At 44.0% G+C, this 18,902-nt stretch overlaps 1 protein-coding gene and 2 long non-coding RNA genes across 5 annotated transcripts in view; 1 reads left to right on the top strand and 2 right to left on the bottom strand.

The window, feature by feature from the left end:
• Positions 1–8,143, bottom strand: part of LOC118283366 — a 50,526-nt gene extending 42,383 nt beyond the window's left edge. The window contains exon 1 of one of the 2 annotated variants that reach the window (XR_004784515.2): positions 7,756–8,143. This is a non-coding gene — a long non-coding RNA (uncharacterized LOC118283366). The remainder of the gene's footprint in view (positions 1–7,755) is intronic. The other variant, XR_004784514.2, reaches the window with a different exon arrangement.
• A 6,420-nt stretch (positions 8,144–14,563) lies between these two features.
• The window catches only part of anapc1 (anaphase promoting complex subunit 1), a 35,457-nt gene continuing 31,118 nt past the window's right edge, over positions 14,564–18,902 (bottom strand). Inside the window, exons 50-54 of one of the 2 annotated variants that reach the window (XR_004784512.2) lie at positions 17,872–17,967; positions 17,386–17,575; positions 15,503–15,634; positions 14,980–15,249; positions 14,564–14,843 (exon numbers count right to left, since the gene is read on the bottom strand). Coding sequence is in view for 1 of the 2 variants with exons in the window: in XM_035605249.2 (XP_035461142.1) it covers positions 15,107–15,249; positions 15,503–15,634; positions 17,386–17,575; positions 17,872–17,967 (561 nt within the window). In the remaining variant the exon portion in view is untranslated. Of the gene's footprint in view, positions 15,250–15,502; positions 15,635–17,385; positions 17,576–17,871; positions 17,968–18,902 lie in introns of both variants that reach the window. The other variant, XM_035605249.2, reaches the window with a different exon arrangement.
• On the top strand, positions 16,560–17,779 carry LOC118283367. The gene is made up of 2 exons (XR_004784516.1): positions 16,560–16,814; positions 17,397–17,779. It is a non-coding gene; the product is annotated as an uncharacterized LOC118283367 (long non-coding RNA).

Genomic DNA, 18,902 nt, shown 5'->3' with positions numbered 1-18,902 from the left:
TCATTTTGGCATCATACTCATTTTTATAAACCTACGTATCTTCTTTGTTTCAAATAAAAACTCCATCTGCAATGTCACTAGTACAGCCGTCATATGAAAAAAAGAGTGAAATTCAATATTTCTCTCTGAAATGGGGTCAAAATATAAAGTAGCCTAAAAAGGAAATACTCGTGGAAAGTAGATAAAAGCTACAGTTATGTGCTTTGAATTCATTTTCCTCCAATAGTCATTTGTAGGACAAAAACTATTTTTTATGAAAATGACTGTCCCATCGGCCTCGGCCATAGTTAATGTCACGTGGTAGTTAGTAATCTTTCACCTTTTGATATGGTGAACATTACACGGCAACATTAAAGGCATCACGGTGTTCGCATCATGCTGATGTTGGCCTTCGAGTTGAGATGAGATTTTTAGTGGAACATTCCTTTAAGGAATAAATAAGAAGCCTGGTGAGGCTCAGCTGTTCCATTGTCCCACTGAAACTGGGAAACTTCTTCTGCAGCTCAATCAATATCAATCAATGACACACACACACACACAGAATTATCCTAATGCGTTGCCGCAGCTGTCTCCATCCTCACTGTGCTCATCTCCTGTGTGAACCAAATCCTGGCCGCTTCTCACTGCTCCCCTCCATTGTTGCCTGTAAGTATGCCAATCAATACAGCAAGCTGAGGCCCAGCAGCCAATCAATACCTCACATTCCCCCGGGGGGCGGGGTTTCACATGTTCCTGTCTCTCTCTCTCTGTGGAAATGACAGCGGTTGTAGGAATCCACTGATGGTGGTGATGATGATGCTGCAGGACACAAACACACCAACCGAACCTTCGTCTGGATGAGGATGCTGTGGAAAACACTGCCCTCTGCTGGCAACAGGCTGACACCACACCCACGGTCAACAGCGTCTGTATGGGTATTTCGTCTGCTTTAAATTTAGTGATCAGTGAGATGCTCAGAATAAATTAAAGCCTCTAAAAACTGACGTCAAACAATAGATTTTAGTGCAGAAATCTCCTACTTACACTAACTTCCTGAATTTAGAAAAAGGCTGGATCTAAGGTGCTTTAGGCACAAGGCACAACATATAACTAGATTTCTGTGTGTAGATGTAAGATGTAGTTTTTATTTATTTATTGTTGTTGCCATTTGGACCCACAAGTTACAAAGAGTTTACATTTTCTACCCCAGTGTCTTGCTCACGGACACTTAAAGTATAATATTTATGCTGCATACACATAATTAACTTACGCCAGTGTATTAGTCAGTGTATTCAATCATGTGCAATACATGCACGCATCAACCTATTTGTTTATTCAAAATATTTTAGGGATTTGCTTGCCCTGTCTTGTCTCGTGGCCCAAAAGGCCCTGTCCGTAAAAATAAAGATTTCTGCCATTTTAGACCAAACAGATTAACAAAAGAATTAAAATGATATGCTTGAAAGAGATCAAATAGAGTTTGGAAAAACAAAAAAATATTGTGGTAAACATTAATATAAGAGTTTTTCTTAAGGACAAACATTTGAGGAGTGATTGAAGGATTGAAACTTTGAATTTGTGCAGCTCTCACACTCAAACAGCAGGTGGCGGTAGAGTGAACCTGTCGATATGAGGCTGACCGAGGAAACATGAGGGGCTGCACACAGCAATTATTATCCCCTTTTATTAATATTTCAACTATAAGATGTCAGAAATAGTGACAAATGTCCAGAGCACAATCTTTAGATTGATTGTTTTGTCCAACCGTTCATCAAAAAAAAAGACAAGACATAACCCCAGCATATTCTCACAACTGAGAAACCATATTCAAACCATATTTGATTACTGATTCTTAAATCACTCTCACCCTCCACTTATCAAATTATCGTATCAAATATCCTTACTGTTTTATTCGGCACTGTCATGTATGTGCCTGTCCACTAGGTGGCGGTGTACGCCTGTGTATAGCACAGGGTGGTGACAGTCAGAACAATTTTGAGCACTAAAATTTGCACAGAACCAAAAAGGGATGGAATTGGATTATGGTTTTTTTTTTCCTACTTACTGATTATGGTTGGAATCTCGGGTCTGATTCTTTTGTTGGTCACTTAAAATACAATATTGCCTCTTAGAATAAATCATGAGTATTGAGAGATCAAGTGGTGCAACACTTCAAGATGCCTAAAAAACGTCTGGCCTTTTCTTTTACAACGTGCTCACAGGAACTTGCTTAAGCATTAGCTCAATTACATTAAAAAAAGAGCAGATATTTAAAGGCACGTGAGACAAAAAGATGAAAAGATAAGGAGTTGAACACAGTTTCAGACTCCACCACCACCACTTCCTCTGCTGTGAAGCCACTGGGTGCAGGTCTTTGCTGGAAACCAGTACCTCTGACTAAAAACACCACGGCGCAGTCGTGCTCGGTGCTCTCGTGGCGGCCGTCGGTTAGCTGCCAATCAGAATCGCAACCTGCGAGACGGGTTAACCCTTTCAGTGGCAATTCACCAAGAACCGCCACGCATCCGCCATCCCACCCAGCTGCACCCTGAGGCAGCATCTTTACTGGAAACCAGTGTCACCGCCCAACCCAACAAAAAAAACAAAAAAAAAAACTTAACGGGCGTGAGTGAACTGTCATTACTACCAGAGGAATTCACTGTCACTTCCTGGGACATGATAACGGGCGTGTTGAAACGGATGCAGTTCCTGATGGTCTCACACAGGACAACTCTGTTCAACACATAGAAAATCAAGTTTAACGACAGAATCACCCTTAAAGTGAATCCTTTTCTTCTTTAAGTATTGACAAGCTTTGACAAATACATTTCCTGCGTGCCATCAATGAGTCAATACAGCACGTGGTGCAGTGGGACACTAGGACATTGATGCAGCACAATTATTAAGGTTGAGAAAAACAATAATTAACAAGTGGTTGTAAATCCAGGATAATGGATGAAAGGCAAATTCCAGATTTCCTGTGGCGAGGGGGCGAATCTGACAATATCTTTGTGAGGAAAGGACAGGAATGAAAACACTCTGGTGGAAGCAACACGACAAACCCACCAAAGTAAACGAACGTGATCAACGAAGTTACCAGCTGATAAGATTTTTAGAACATGTACAGTGAGAAATACAGTGCGATAGGGCACACACACACACACACACACACACACACACACACACACACACACACACACACACACACACACACACACACACACACACACACACACACACACACACACACACACACACACACACACACACACACACACACACACACACACACACTGCATGATATCATAAAATCCACGGACTCCTATAAACAAGTCAGGGAATATAAACATTCATTCTGCTGCACAAATTCATACTGCACCAAAGTTCTTGTCATGTGAAAATCTCATGATATAAAAAAGTTTTACAAGCTCCTGCCTCTCGCCGACCCCTGGACTCTCAACAACCTGTCTGAAATGTAAGACCGCGCCTGTCGAGCTACGAACAAGGCTGCGGTTATTAGTTCTTGAAAAGCTGAGATGTTGACGGAGCATGAGGTTTTATGTCAGAATCGAGGATTTGACAGTGATAAGAGGAAGTACTATACCCCCCCCGTGCTGCTGCTGCTGCTGCTGCGAGTGACGCACGTGTTGGCATGGCGATGCAATGTACTGTGCACTTACACCGCTGTGTTCTCATTTTGAGCCGATGTCAACGCAGACTCGGGAATCCCGTCCGCCAACATCTTATCGCAGCGGTAATAATGATATATTACCTGTGACGATGCAGATTTTCCCCAAAGCGTACGACTGACACGTTTTAACTTGGTGTTCAGCATCCGTCGAGCTCTGAGGAGTCACCTGCACATCCTGAAAACCTCGGTGGTACGTACGTGTGATGTAAAATGGTTCCACTGCACAAATGTACACAAGGTTTACTTTCATTTGAATGAGCAGTCTGTGGTTTGCATATCTCTCTCTCTCTCTTCAACACGAAGAGCAATATACTGCAGCCTTAAATAGAATCAACGAGTCCACCAACTCACACGGCGAACTATGGACCTTTGCCTTAAATTAGCGCCTCTACCCGGTGACGGGAGTCGACGGCAAAAATACGTTTCGCCTCCGAGCATCGTGGGGCTTTATGTGCTTCGCCGACACGTCGGTTGATGAGCTTGTAAAAGGTGAGGGGTTATGGCACAGAATCAGCACGATTACAGAATATTAGCAAAACTCGGCGGATTTACCAGGTCCACCGTTGACCTCTAGTGGTCGCTATTTACACGGCCGCTGGATTTGAAACCGTATTTTAGGTGACGCACTGTTTTTGGAGTAACACTGCCCTCTAGTGGCATGTCACAAAAGAGGACGAATACTGTGTATGTACAAAATAACTCAAAAACGCAGAGACGGATACTCACCAAACTTGGTGGGAATATTACCTGGGAGCGTATCTCCAGATGATACAATTTTAGAGGTGAATCGGCCTGACAGGCAGAGCAACAGTGGCAGCGGGGAGGAAAGAGAGCTGCACACAGCTCTACAATGAAGCGATGGCCAGAAAACACTAAGTTAGGTGCCTTTTATGTTGTGTAAAGAAATGATTGTCAAACTCTGGAAGGGCTGCCACTCACGATTATGATTTTCATTATCAATTAATCTGTCGGTTATTTTCTCGATTAATCGATTAGTTGTTTGGTCCATAAAATGTCAGAAAATGGCGAAAAGTGCCGATGGCGTTTCTGGAAAATCTCAACGGGATGTTTTTGTTTTGTCCGCACACCAAAGATATTCAGTTTACTGTCACAGAGGAGCAAAGAAACTAGAAAATACTCACATTTAAGAAGCTGAAGTCAGAGGATTTTGACTTGTTTTTTCATAAGAACCACTTGAACCAATTCTCAAAATAGTTGGCGATTAATTTAGCAGTCGATTACTAATCGATTAACTGTTGCAGCTAAAGAAAGGACAAATACAGAATATATAATAGCCATAGCAGGCAGGGTATGCATCGCCCCCTCCAACGCTTTCATTTACAACTCCGAACCATCAATTGAACACGATTATTAAATAGATAATTTATTTGAAGTACAGACCCCTCGCCCATTAACTTGTTCTGCGCTTTGTGCTACAGCCGGAATATCTACAACGTGTCTAAGTGGGCACGGTGCAACATCACGAACGTGTCTTTACATCTGATTAAAGTATTTCACGTGCAATCTGTGTGTCATCTCGTTCCAGCAGCGCCACACGGCAGATGACATCAGTTGACATCAGGCAATTTTTTTGCTTCTGTCCCGATAAGCATCAGCGTTGAGTTGCTGGGGGGATGCAAGACGGTGCAAAGTGACACAAGAGGAAGCTTCGTGCGGCTGAGGTTACCAGGAAGTAGGATGGAGGAAACGACTGAGCTGCTCACACTCACACACCGACACCGACACACACACGCACAGAATTATAATACACGATGTCGAAGAACACGCCTCTTTGAAATAAAGGTTGTATAAATATAACATGCAAACACACTCTATCCAATCATCTCTTTCTCTCTCTCATACACACACAGACACACACGGTCTCTCTTTCTCCCTCTCCCTCACACACACTCACTCGTTTTTTCAGCTCATATCCGGGTTGAAAGCGCTCTGCCTTGCAGTCTCCTGCCACATGAATGGAGGAAACAGGGACAGGGAAACCCCATGTCACTCATTATGAAACTCAATCACTCACTCACTCACTCACTCACTCACTCACACACACACACACGCACACGCACACACATATGGTTCATCTACGCTTTTACTTTTAATGAGTCCAAATAATATAGAAGTAAGGTTGAATCGGATTGAATATGAATACGATCCCGATTCGAAATTAAAAAATGGACAAAGAAAGTTAGATACAGGTAATATCCCGAACAAATGCTTGAAGGTCCACTTGCTCGTTTGGTGTCACCGTCTTCATCGGCAGTTAAAATTCGCCTAGTCGTCGTTGTCGGCTTACGAAAGACTCGTGAGATAACCTAGAAAGAGGAAGCTTTTTTTTGGGAAACCACAATTTCCGAATGTCTGACGATGAAATTTGAAACATCTGCAAATCCAGGTCGCTGAAATTAAAACGCACGTGTAGTCACCGGGCCAAAAGAAGCCAATGCACAAGTGCCTGAAGCCTGTATTCTCTGGAATCACCAGCAGGGGGGGGCGACTACATTTTTTTGCGAAAAGAAGTCAGTTTTTATAGAAGTCAACGAGAAGATGACTCTACGTCTCACTTGATTTATCCCGTCAGTAAAACATTTTCCCGAGGAGTTCATGGTTCAATCTCTAGTCGCAAAGTCTTCTTAAATACAGCATGATGTTCATTTTGTAAACTGTGGTCTCATCAAGAGTAAAATAGACAAATTCATTTGGTTGCGGTCACGATTGCGGCTAGTTGTCGTTTTACACTAACATAAAACGACAACTTCTTTCGGTAGCTATCAAAACGACAGCACTACAATAAAAAAAAGAGTCACTGCATCCACCGCTGTTCTTTAGCTTTTCTGCCACATTTTGACATCTGTCACCTTCGGAGGACAAAAGGGAAATCTTCCGAGCACAAGGTGCCGCTAGTGCGCCTGTTACGGTGGTTCGCCAACCGCCGTTCAAAAACGACGAAGAAGAAGAAGAAGAGAGTACAACCAATCACGTTGCAAGAACCCGGCCCCAACCAGAGCTCGTTGCAGGTGTAGGTGGACGAGCGCTCAATCAGACCCCGCCCACCGACTTCTCCAATCATGGTTACTTCTGGTTTTTAAGGAAAAAAACCAAGAGTGCGCCGGAATCGAGGCTTCAAAAACGGCAGTTCATTGAAACGGGTGACGTCGCCATGCGTTGCCACTCGGGTCAACCAGACAAACTCACCAGAACAACTACTAAAAGGGACCCCGGAGGCGAGGCTGTTTGGAATCGGAGGCGGCGCGGTCACGATATGTGATGTCCCGTCCGCAGCTGCTGTAAATACATGTTGGTGTCGCTACGGATTAAAACGTGGAGCAATGTAGCTTCATTCAAGATTTTCAGATTCTCGGATGATGCAGCACAAAGCAGGTTAGTTTTTTTTTTGTCGTACACTTGGTCGTGTACTTGAACTCATCCTGCACGACAGACCCTGAACGCGGCATCTCCCGTCCTGGTGACTTCAGCAGTTTGTGATCTGGTGACGCCCACCACATTCTTGCCAGAAAACTATTTCCAGGAGGTGACGCCCACCAACACACACACACACACACACAGACACTGATAGGATCAGATATTAACAGATGAGAGCAGTTCTCACACGTGTCACAAGAATGGTTTCTGCGGGATGATGATGATGATGATGATGATGATGATAAAAACCGGGTGCAGCTCCTTCACAGCAGGAGGGAGGGAGGGAGAGTGCAGGAGTCAAGAGAAAACCGTTTCTGGTCAAGTCATTCAATAACTTTTTTTTTTGAAATACTAAAGGAAGAGGAAGGCCCGGGTCACTATCTCTGACTGACACTTCCCTTTATCTCTGCACACAAACTGCTGTGCGCGCCACTCAAACATCTTCCTTTTTTCAAACAGTCAACTCTTTTTCAAACTGTTTTTTTTTTTTTACCATGTCCACTTGTGTTACAAACGTGTTCTCTCTCTCCAAATATCGCCGTTCCACCAAGTTCCAAAAACGGCTTCCTCGTTTGGGACCCTGAAGGCAGCACAGCAGTGAGGCGGAGAACTCAGCAGTTTCTTTAATTCATAAAACGAAGAGCACTCACCCTTCCACTTCACCGGCACTCCGCACGTCCCGTCCTCTCACCTCCAGCCCCGCAGCATGTGCACACTTCACCTGGCGCACTCTTTTTCTTTCACTTTCAAACTTTTGGCACCGCGTAAAAGGTCATCCTGAGCGCACTTGCGAGCCATGTGCGCGCTTCCTCCTCCTGTCTCCCCTCTTCTTCTTCTTCCTCCTCCTCCTCCTCCTCCTCTGTCTCCCACGTATCTAGTCTCCTCACTAACTTTGCCCATCGCCCTGCACCAGACTTGTCTTCTTGTGCTGCTCCACCATTCATACTGAGTTGTCTGCTTTGCACTGCAACACTTTTTCTTTTCTCTTATTGGTCACACCCACCAGTCCTCCTTCCCTCTCTGCTGCACCAAGAGGAAACCCTCGTCATGAATGGACTTCTGTTTGTCACCTGTGTTGAACTAGATCTCTTTCTCTCTCACACTCACACTCTCTCACACACACACACACACACACACACACACACACAGTAAAGTACATAGGAGCATTCACACAACAATGGGAGCGAAAAGGTACAAACACACCTGTCGCTGACCTTTTACGAACAATGGGTATCAGTGTTTTAAAGTTAAAATGTCCCCGCAATTCCCTCCCTACAGGAAAGTGCATGTTGGATTAAAGAATTAATACAATATTAATGTTGCTTCGTGCCTGCTGGATGTGTGTATAGGCAATTCATTCCATAATGATTATAGTTAATGTTTTTTTTTGTACCGCTGCCCTCAAGGGATGGAACAAAAATTATTTCAGGGTATCCATCTTTTTCCAAATTAGAAACTTACCTTTCAACGCGACGGTCTTCGCGTGATCATTTCTCCCTCTCTCATCTGGGAGTTCAAGCAGTGTAAATTTAACCTAATTATTATATATATATTTTTAAAGAAGCTAATAATGTGGTTAGCATTAGTTGCAAGAACAAGAAACTTAAATCATACACCACAATAAAAATGTCAAAGATAACATGATAAAGAAGACTTTAGTTAAAGGTTTTTATCGTGGTATGTGTCCAGAATGAGGATAATGTAGAGGGCCCGTCCTACCACTGCCAAAGAAACCTTCGACAAATCATTATAGACGATATAAACCATAGATTAAAAAGATGAAACAACCATTCAAACAATAAGATTAAATACTACGATTGTAATGGAAGTTGCGCTCAGTGAGACAATGCGCGACGTTCCGTCATCCTCCGTCCTTCCTCCCATGCCTCATGTATTATTAATGCGGGAGCTGTCATGCATGAAAAACACATGGGGCATTCAGAACATTTTCACTAACACACACACGAACACACGAGGAAGTAAAAGCAGATGTTGTGACGAAGGCCGGGGGTCACTTCCCCGCAGCCTGTTTCGTTAAGCTCTCGATGCCTTGCTCAAAAGTAGACACTGGGGAAAAAGGGCGTCCTCTTCAAATGCTCTGCGGGTTTTTGTTCTTTTTAAACGCACCAGCCTCGATCAGTGGTGGGCTCTGCTACTGAGATACTGAGCGATGATTCTGTATTTGATCAAACGAACTCAAATGAACCCTGCATGAAATACCGAGTGAGGAAATTTCCCGTCAAGATTTGACATCATTTCTCGTTGAGTGCAAGCAAATTGTGTGGCAACCTCCAGATCCGAGCCAACCGCCGCTCGCGAGGCCGGCCGGGTGTAGAGAAGTGTGCGTTAAGAGGAGAGGGAAGTACAGATGTGGTGTCGTCATGTGCAGGGAACTCCTCCCATGACAGATGGTTCAAAAAAGAATTCGCCCCGCTCTCCTTTCTTTTTCTTACCAAAAAAAGGAATCAAGAAGATGGCGATGACGAGATGCAAAATGACGACAGAAAATAGCAACAGAGACGCACAACGTGACCACAGGGACAAAACATACAGAGGGAGGAGATGGAAGAACGACCAGACAGACACAAAACAACAACAACAACAACAAAGAGACACGAAATGAAGAAAGACACCACAAAAGAGACGCAAAATAAACACGACAGAGACAATAAACAACTAAAAACAGATGAAAAACGACCACAGAGACAAAAAAATAAATAAAAAACATGACTACAGAGAGCAGGACAATGACCGCAGCCGAGACCCAGAGGTGGACTACGGAAAGAGACGGACGCGATAATGAAGCGGCGAAAAAACTACAAAGATGCTAAATGACCCCAAAGAGATGTAAAAAAAAAAAAAAAAGACTACAAGGAGACACAAAAGGACAAGAGGGACGAAGTAAAACAGAGAAATTATAACGAGACTCGATGCACAACGATGCGAATAGGGCGAGACGTTAACTGACCACAGAGACGCAGAATGACAGGTCGTATCGTTTGCAGTTGTCTTGGGATGTGTCTTGCATGTGGAGCAGTTCAGACCTGAGGGGGGGGAAGAAAAAGCCACAGGGTCGGAGGGCGTGTTCACCGCGACACACTTATTATTGTGGAAACAAACACAAGGGGATTTTTTTTCTTCCTTTTTTCCCTGGGGCCAGCGCCGCTTTTTCCCACAGGCTCAACACAGTCAAGACAGTCAGTCGGGGATACCCAAGTCAAGGCCGATCCGTTTCCCAACACACAACTCCCACGCCGTTATTATCATTACACAATCTCACATTCGGTGGGAGCAGTTGAAATGTGATCCAGAGCGACTTACAACAAATCCAGCTATTTAAACGCTCCGGATCACAACGTAGACGGACCGCACCTGGAGCTTTTCTTTTTTTCTTTTTTTGCACGAATGAGCTCAGCAGCAACGTTTCCGCACGTCAGGCGTTTGCTGTAGCCACAGGTCAGGCAAATATATAATGTTGTTGCACGTACGCAGCCTCGGCCACTTGGCTTTTGGCGACGCCAGGAGACAGGAAGTCGGCCAACATGTTGCCTCGCGTCACGGTCGCATTTCCCTCGAAGGCCCCGGCTTCAGTTGAGCGGGGGAAACTCGTGGCTGTCGTTTTCAGCAGAATGCCCAAGAGGCGACATGAGCTGAAGTAGGGACGGAGCGAGTTTTAATACTGAAAATATTGGATTCTGTCTCGGTCCAATCACGTTGCCAGAGCGGCATCCCAATTCCCGTCTGTGGTTCGGTTTTAGGCCCCAAAAAGACCTTTTGTTTGGTGGGTTTGGTTAAATGTCAGTGTATGCACGTAGGCTACAGTACATTATTCAGTGTTGGCTCAGGGCAGCGTCTATCTGCGCCGCGGACGCATTTCATCTCCTCCCCCCTCTGTGAGAAAGTCGCCCTCTTTGTTCCCGTACGCCGCAGTCGCGTCTTCGGTGAGTCACATTGGTATCAAATGTTTGGTTTTTTTATCTGCAGTTATTTTCGATTTTGAAAGCAACCACAACGGGCAGGGAGACCACATGAAGCCAGTTTCAGTTTAGCCTCACTGTCACTCCCCTTGTACTTTGCCCCTCTTTGACTCGTACTTTTTTGAAATGCTCATCGCTGGTTTCGAACAGGTATCAAAACGAGCAAATGCCACGGACGCCTCATCCGCCACGCCTTCATCACCTCCTACTGCAACATGTACAAAAACCTCCTCCTCCTCACCTATAAATACCTCCATGGCCTTTCCCCCAGTACCCGTTTGACCATATCCACCCCTCTACAACCCATTCTGGGACGTATGGTCCTCAGACACGGGTCTGCTCGCCATTCCTGTACCAGCCAGTGAACCTATGGTAACAGGACACTCTACAGTGCGGTAGCCTCGACCCCTCTGCAGAGATCAGCAATGCCCCATCTCTGCACCAACTCCTTAAGACACAAAGGCTTGTGACGACTAGTGTCACTATCCCCAGCTATTATTTTCTGTCCTTGGTTTGCTTCCCGAACTCTGTAAAAGCTCGGTCTTGGGAAACCTTGAGAGGCGCTGTCTTATTGACCACTCAAGGAGCCCGACAGGACAACAATTCACCCGTTCACACACATTCACACACTGCCGTCAGAAGCAATTTAGGGTCGAGTGTCTCGCCCGAGGACACAACGGCACGCGGACTAGGGTACGCTGGGATCGAAACCGCCAACCTTTGGGTTCGCGGACGACCGACTCTACCTCCTGACGTTTGAGATGGGAAACAGAGATTCATTCAAGCATGTGTCCCCCACACAAACAGCCTACTTTCCGATGGGGGTTGAGACTGAGCGTCTCCGGGTCGGGACTGTGACGACGTACTTAGCTCAGAAAAAAAAATCGGTGATTCTTTCTTTTTTCTTGCCATTCCCAGCACTCGACCTTTAACTTGGAACACACTGCGGTCCTGCGGCGTCACAGCAGCAGCAAGCAGGGACACAAGTAGCTTATACAGGCACAGAGAAGAAGAGCTGCCTGTTCAAAAAAGGTCCGTCAGCGGAGAGACTCCAGAGCTATTAGAACCACAAGGCTTTGATGGTCTCAGAGACACCCACGGCCGCGGGGCCGCCCCAGTTCCCGTCGGCAACTGGACTGTCAAGTCGACTTGGTTAATTTCATGTGGCATTTCCCTAAGATGTTTGTGAAGACATGTTGACTGGAACTGGAAAGTGTTTCCAGGAAACCGCGCACACACGCACACACACTATCAGCCAGCTAAACACACAGCCCGACGCCGGAGGCCTGGTTATCTCACAAATTACACAGAGATATTGGATATCAAACATTCACATGACACTTTATGGGCGGCATAGTGAGAGAGGGAGCGAGGTCAGTAAAGGAAGCAGGGGTCCGGGTAAGAACCCAAAAATTTTATGGATAACCTGAAATAATTTTTGTTCCATCCCTTGAGGGCAGCGGTACAAAAAAAACACATTAACTATTATCATTATGGAATGAATTGCCTGTACACACATCCAGCAGGCACGAAGCAACATTAATATTGTATTAATTCTTTGATCCAACATACACTTTCCTGTAGGGAGGGAATGGGGATTTTTTGCTGACCAGTTTCATGCTGCAGATAGAAACTGGGACGATGAGAGTGGAGTTTGTGGGACAGAAAACCCCCAAAAAATGAGCTAATAGATTCCGAAACAGTCTGTAGTGCAGACTCCCCTCCTCCCCAGCAGCCGTTCACTCCTCAGCAGCGATTCGGAAAAACGTCAGCGTTATTCGATTTGAAAGAGAGAAGCGCCTTCCACCTCCACCGCGTCGACATCCGGCAGCTCGGCGTCTGAGGGCCGTCGGTCATCAGAGCACCGCCTCAATTCAGAATCAGTATTAGGTAAAAAAAACTTTATCGTTCCCCCCCAGGGAAGAGCGAATGGTTGCAATTGTTCAACACTTCTTAGTAAAGGAAGGACATTGGTAAAAAGAAAAAAATTCTGCAAAATAGGATTAACAATATAGAGTAATTAAATCAATCAATAGTTTATTTAAAGAACCAATAATCTTCACAGTGGTGAGTGATGATTAAAAGCCGCGGAATTATGTTTCATGAGACATTATGGCAGTAACCACGAATATCCTCTCGTGGCTAAATAGTCCACGCTTGTCCGTACGTTTCTTATTCTTTTTTTATCCATAAAAAGTATGAGTCATGTCTGGTTGCTTTTAATAGTTCCAGTGATGAGAAAACTGTTCAGAGAAGGGTTTTTGCTTAACACTTTGTTCGGAACAATGGTGTTTAAATGTGGGGCGGACCAATGACCCTCGGTATGAGGAAGAGCAGACTCAGAACAGATGGAGAGGACACTTGTTGGTCCATTAGTTTGGTGCCAACCAGTGACAAAACATGTTTCTCCTGCATTCATGTAAATGTATTGTAAGCAGTAAATGTTTCAGAAGTGTTAACTCCAGTTCTCTGTGAGGAGCTGCAGTTCTGTGAAGTGTGTGTGTGTGGGCCACTTGTTTCCGCAAATGTTTTCCATTTTCTCAGGAATGTCTTGAATGAGCTGTCGGTTAAAAAATGATCAGAGACCCTGAGCCGAGCTCCACGCTGCACAACCTCCCACACACTGTCGCCACGACACCAGGGTTACTACGCTCAGTTGGGTGGAAGTCTGAGACTTTTCAAGGACTTTCTAGGTCTGACATTAGGTGATATTTTTTATATAAATATAATATAAAAAAAGAATGTCTTTGTTATATATTTCTGTTTAGAAAAGTCGATTCTAGAAATACTACCAGAACATTAAGTGTTTTGAAGCAGCACTCTGGGTTTTTCAAACATCACCAGGTAATCAGTTCAGCTAGAAACCTGAATTTACCTTGTGACCCAAATGTAATCTAGTAATAGACGAGAACCTCATTCCACAGTATGTCAGAAACAACTGGGTGGGCAGATAAAAAAACGAAATATGTGCCGTTCAATTTTAGACTCCATTGGTCTTTAATATGTGGATTCCATTTCCAGCCTCATGCCTTTTGACTTTTCCATGTCAGGCTCCAAGTCATGTGTTTTCCAGTCATCAAATCCACGAGGGTGTTGAATCAGGAGCAACTTGGTTGTACAGAGACGGAACTACTAAGTCCAGTCGCTCCTGTTTCAACACCCTCGTGGATGAATGATAATCTTCACAGACATCAGTCATCAAGTATATATATATTTTTTAAATGATTATACAGGCTTGGATATTTTCTGAAATCATTTTATAAAAAAATAATAATATATATAATTAAACTGCTTGATCAGAGCCCAGAGCAGATGATCACTGCACCAGGCTTGTTATAGAGAATCATGAAGCAATTCAAAGGCATTATTTGGTTTATTAGACTCAACTTACCCAGCACCCAGGGAAAAGAGTGCTTTCTGAAAGATTTCCTTCTGATTTGCCGCCACATTGAGTAAACAGAATAAACCACAGTATTCACGGTGTGTGCAGGTACTTGATTAATTTTAATGTCTCGCCTCAGTTTTCCCGACCTCATTGCACAGCGGCCTGAACTCCTGAGAGTCCTTGAAGGCAGCACGGTCACTGCTACGACTGTTCATTTGGCACTGACCGACTGTTTTCTGTCCACGTTTGGCTGCAAGGAGAAGTTTCCTGACTTTTGAGTGGCAAGTGGCATTCGTCAAAAAAGTCCCCATTCTTCATTTGTTGTGCCGGAGAAATGGCACCGCATGATTCCTGAAGCCTAAGCTTTTTCTTTATACTGTTAAAAAAAAAGAAAAACTAAATAGAAATATTATGTTACAAAAACCTTCAATTTCATTCAATTTTCTCGTGGCTGAGAAGAAAACAAAGTCTATACATGCAGGGAGACACGACGCTGTCTTATGGTCACACACCTGCAGGTGTCACAGGTAGATCTCGGCTAACTGTCCTACCAGCGCTCGCTGTGCGATCGCGAGGCTGCGAACAGCATCTCTGAGTAGTTTACGAGCCTGTTTCCGAGTAGATCTGATGCTTCGGGGATCAAAACGCTTGCAGAGGGAAGCCAGGCAGCGTCTGGGGATTCACCGTGGGGCCAAGCAGGACGGGCAGCAGCCTCAGCAGGTCTCGGAGAGGGATGCCCAGCTGGCTGCTGCGCGACAGCAGATCCCCGAGGGAGCTGCAGCCTGCAGGGGAGAGAGGACAGAGCTTCAGACGACGTCACTGTCCGAGAGTAGTTTTGTTGTTCAGTGTGAAGATTTGGGGAAGCGATTCTGCTTATTTGGCCCGTCTAATGAATTTTTCCAGCTTTTAATCTGTTTGAAATAGCAAAACTATTCCATTTTACCCTTTTTGGGCCCATCAGGCCCATGTGGTGCTGGAAAAAACTACAATATTATAAACAAAGGTCGAGTTCAGTGATCACATTGTTTGTCTCACCCTCCAGCTGTGTGTGCGTGTTCCTGAGGCAGGGGATGGAGCGGTACACCAAGAAGCAGGCCAACGTGATGGACTGGGTGTCCTTAGGGAGGGCCTCGCCCCTCAGGTAGGACCTCAACACTGAGCTGTTGTCTAGAGGAGAAAAACACACACACACACACACACACACACACACACACACACACACACACACACACACACACACACACACACACACACACACACACACACACACACACACACACACACACACACACACACACACACACGGGGCATACGGGTATTATGTATTTACAGCACGAGGGTGTTTGTGTAACAGGTTACCATCTGGCTGTCATTAAAATGAATTTGTTATTTTCAAACTTCAAGACAAATGTTCTGAATACAAGACAAATTCTAAACTATTTATTTAACATGAGATCATTTAAAGTGTGTAAGAGTGAAAGAGGAAAAAGATTTGATCAAACAAGAATTCCATGACTACTAATATTAATCACAAGCATTGATGATTTGAAGAATGGGCTTTACGCAAGAAAGAAAAGTTCTTAAGTTACATAAATCAGGGATTTAAGGGATATTTTTCTAACTGAAGAGTTTTCTCTTAGATACAAAAGAAAATCCACGAGTCATCCAGAGCTGTCGTACAAGTCAAGAATTATAAAACTTTAAATTTGAAAATGAAATTAACAACAATAAAATACACAACTAAAGACATCTTACTAAAGAATTAATATTTCTTTTACTATATTACATCATCAAGGGCTGACTATTGTCATCATTCGATTAAATTGCCAATTATTTTATGGTCAATCAATTAATTGTTTTGTCTAAAAAGTCTTTTTAAGTATCGACAGTCATCAAGTTAACCATTATGTGTGATGAAGAAAAGCATTAAATACTCATATTTGCGAGTAACAGACAATGTTTGAATGATTATTATGATTATTGATCATGAAAATAGTCAATTGATTTAGTTCATTGACTAATTGTTGCAGTTTATCGACAGGGTTTTTACAGATTTAAATTCTTTACAAGGAAAAACTTGCCCATAGACTCAGCAGAGCATTAGACCATATACAGTATTATTGCACTTTTAGGATCAGTGATTTTGCCGATGAGGGAAAATTTCTTCTTGTTCCTCATGAACACGTGAAATTCATCCGCCGAAACAAGCAAATCAAAACGAGTTCGCCCAGTGGAGACAGTCAGTGAGGAATGAATCCAACTTGAGAATGTGTTGAACGCATTTCTGTCACGGGAACCATTTGTGGAATTCGGTGTGGAATTTTAGAGACACACATTTCATTCGTGGGTGAGTTCCAGAGACCTTTTGATACGTCTGCCAGGGAACAAGAGGCGTCGTGAATCATGAAAGTGAAGGGAAGTTTGATCTGATCACAGGATTGTCCCACGTCACTGGATTCCCACGCCTGTGTGTGTGTGTGTGCCTTTCTTACTGGAAATGAGTGCATGTGTTTGTTTGTGTGTGCATGTACAGGTGGGGGATGGAATGTGTGTTTGTTGGAGTGTATACAAAGCCTGTTTAACTTCTAAACTAGGGCATTAGTGTGCTACACACCCAGAGCAGGAAAACAAGCTGAAACATATCCAGCAGCCTGTGAAACACTCAGGCAGTGACACTGCTCATCAGAGCCACAAGTGACTTTTTGTCCCATGTCGTCTCATTAATCATGTAAAAACTTTTTTTTTTATCATCGTCGGAGCTTAGTTTAAGAAAATGTTCACATTTTGCAGCCATAGACAAAGCGTTTTTTAACATTTTTACTTGATAAATGACTCAAACTACCGCAAGATAATCATTTAAGCTATGTCAGCACAATGAATCTGTCTAAACAAACTGCTCCACCCCTCCATCACCTCACCTCTGAGCCAGCTGTCCAGCGCGGTGTCGGCCATGTTCTTCATGACGGGCAGAAACTCCGAGGTGAGCAGGGCGTCGTGGCGATTGACGGCGAGCCGCAGCACCCGGCTGTCCCACAGCTCCACCACCAGACGCAGCTGCCAGAGGGGGAAGGTCTGCAACAGGTCGCCCCGTCGCAGAGCGCCGACCGCCTGAGAGACACCAGTAAAAAACAGGGGATTTGAAAAGTGTATAAAACTTTATTATGTGCAGATCAAATTTTTTGTGACTCTGGGTTTTAATCACTCAGTGTATCAATCAAAATTAAAATCAACCAACAGATACGTTCACATTTAATTTGACTATGTTTACTTATTTATTCATGGGAAAAGTAATAAAGTAAGGTGAATCAACAATGTGTGTGTGTGTGTGTGTGTGTGGTGTGTGTGTGTGTTTGTGTTTGTGTGTGTGTGTGTGTGTGTGTGTGTGTGTGTGTGGGGGTTTTTACCTGCTCGATAGCGATATATGTGGGAAGCATCTCTGGACACTCCTGCGTGACACATTCGTACAGCATGGCCGAGAACAACACCAGAGTTTCCTCCCTCTGCACAAAAACACAACACAGACAGATTGTGTAAGAGAGTGTGTGTGGTCTGGATAACACAAAGCTTTGGCGACTTTAATCTGTTTACACCATATTGGGGGATAAGTCGTCCTTACGGGGACCAAAAAAACAAGTCCCCGTCATGTAAACCAGTACATTTTTAAAGGTCAAGCTCCTATTTTTTTTTTTTACATTTTTGTATTAACCTTCCTTGTATCCCACCAAGTGCATTTAAGATTGTGTTGTTTTTTTCTTATACACAAAGGTTATAAGTGACTTGGAAAGCCATGTAAATTAACTGAAGCCACGGAATGGCGTCAAAAAAGGAAATTTTTAAACCTATACATCATATACTCCGTTGTTCCTTACTACCCGTCTTTCTGAGTCATGAAATCTAAGTTACGGAAAGTGATTAACTTCAAATGAGTGAAAGGGAATCCACGTGGTTTTTCTCAGAAGACACAGTAATAACAGAAAGTCCAGGTATATTTAAAAATACCTAAATCTATTGATTTTCACTGGCCTTTGAGGACCAGTAGAAAAGGGCGTTTGGCAGGATGCAGCCAGTACGTTCAGGTCTAGACATGGAGCTATTTCACGCCACATTAATAATACCAGACAGCAACCAATCTTGCAATTACCTGCCAGGAAACACAACGTCCTGAAATGTAAATACTAAAATACAAAGAATGTGTCAACACGGAGAGGTGGGAGAAGCATTCGGAGGCGGAGCTGGGCGGCGATCAGACTGATAATAGCAGATAAACGGGCGAAGAAATCTTCTCCTTTTGTCGTTAAATTCAATTACAGAAGGTTCACGCTAGAAAATTACAAATTTTCTTGCGTAGCCAAAACGAGCGACCCCCGACCGATTAACCCAATCGTGGGTTAATTGGAATCTCGCGGCCTCTTTACTCGGAAAAACAAGAGTCAAG

Source organism: Scophthalmus maximus, chromosome 10, assembly GCF_022379125.1.
Source record: "Scophthalmus maximus strain ysfricsl-2021 chromosome 10, ASM2237912v1, whole genome shotgun sequence".
NCBI classification, from domain to species: domain Eukaryota; kingdom Metazoa; phylum Chordata; class Actinopteri; order Pleuronectiformes; family Scophthalmidae; genus Scophthalmus; species Scophthalmus maximus.
The sequence above is the reverse complement of the archived record's forward strand: the minus strand, read 5'-3'. Positions and strand labels throughout refer to the sequence as shown.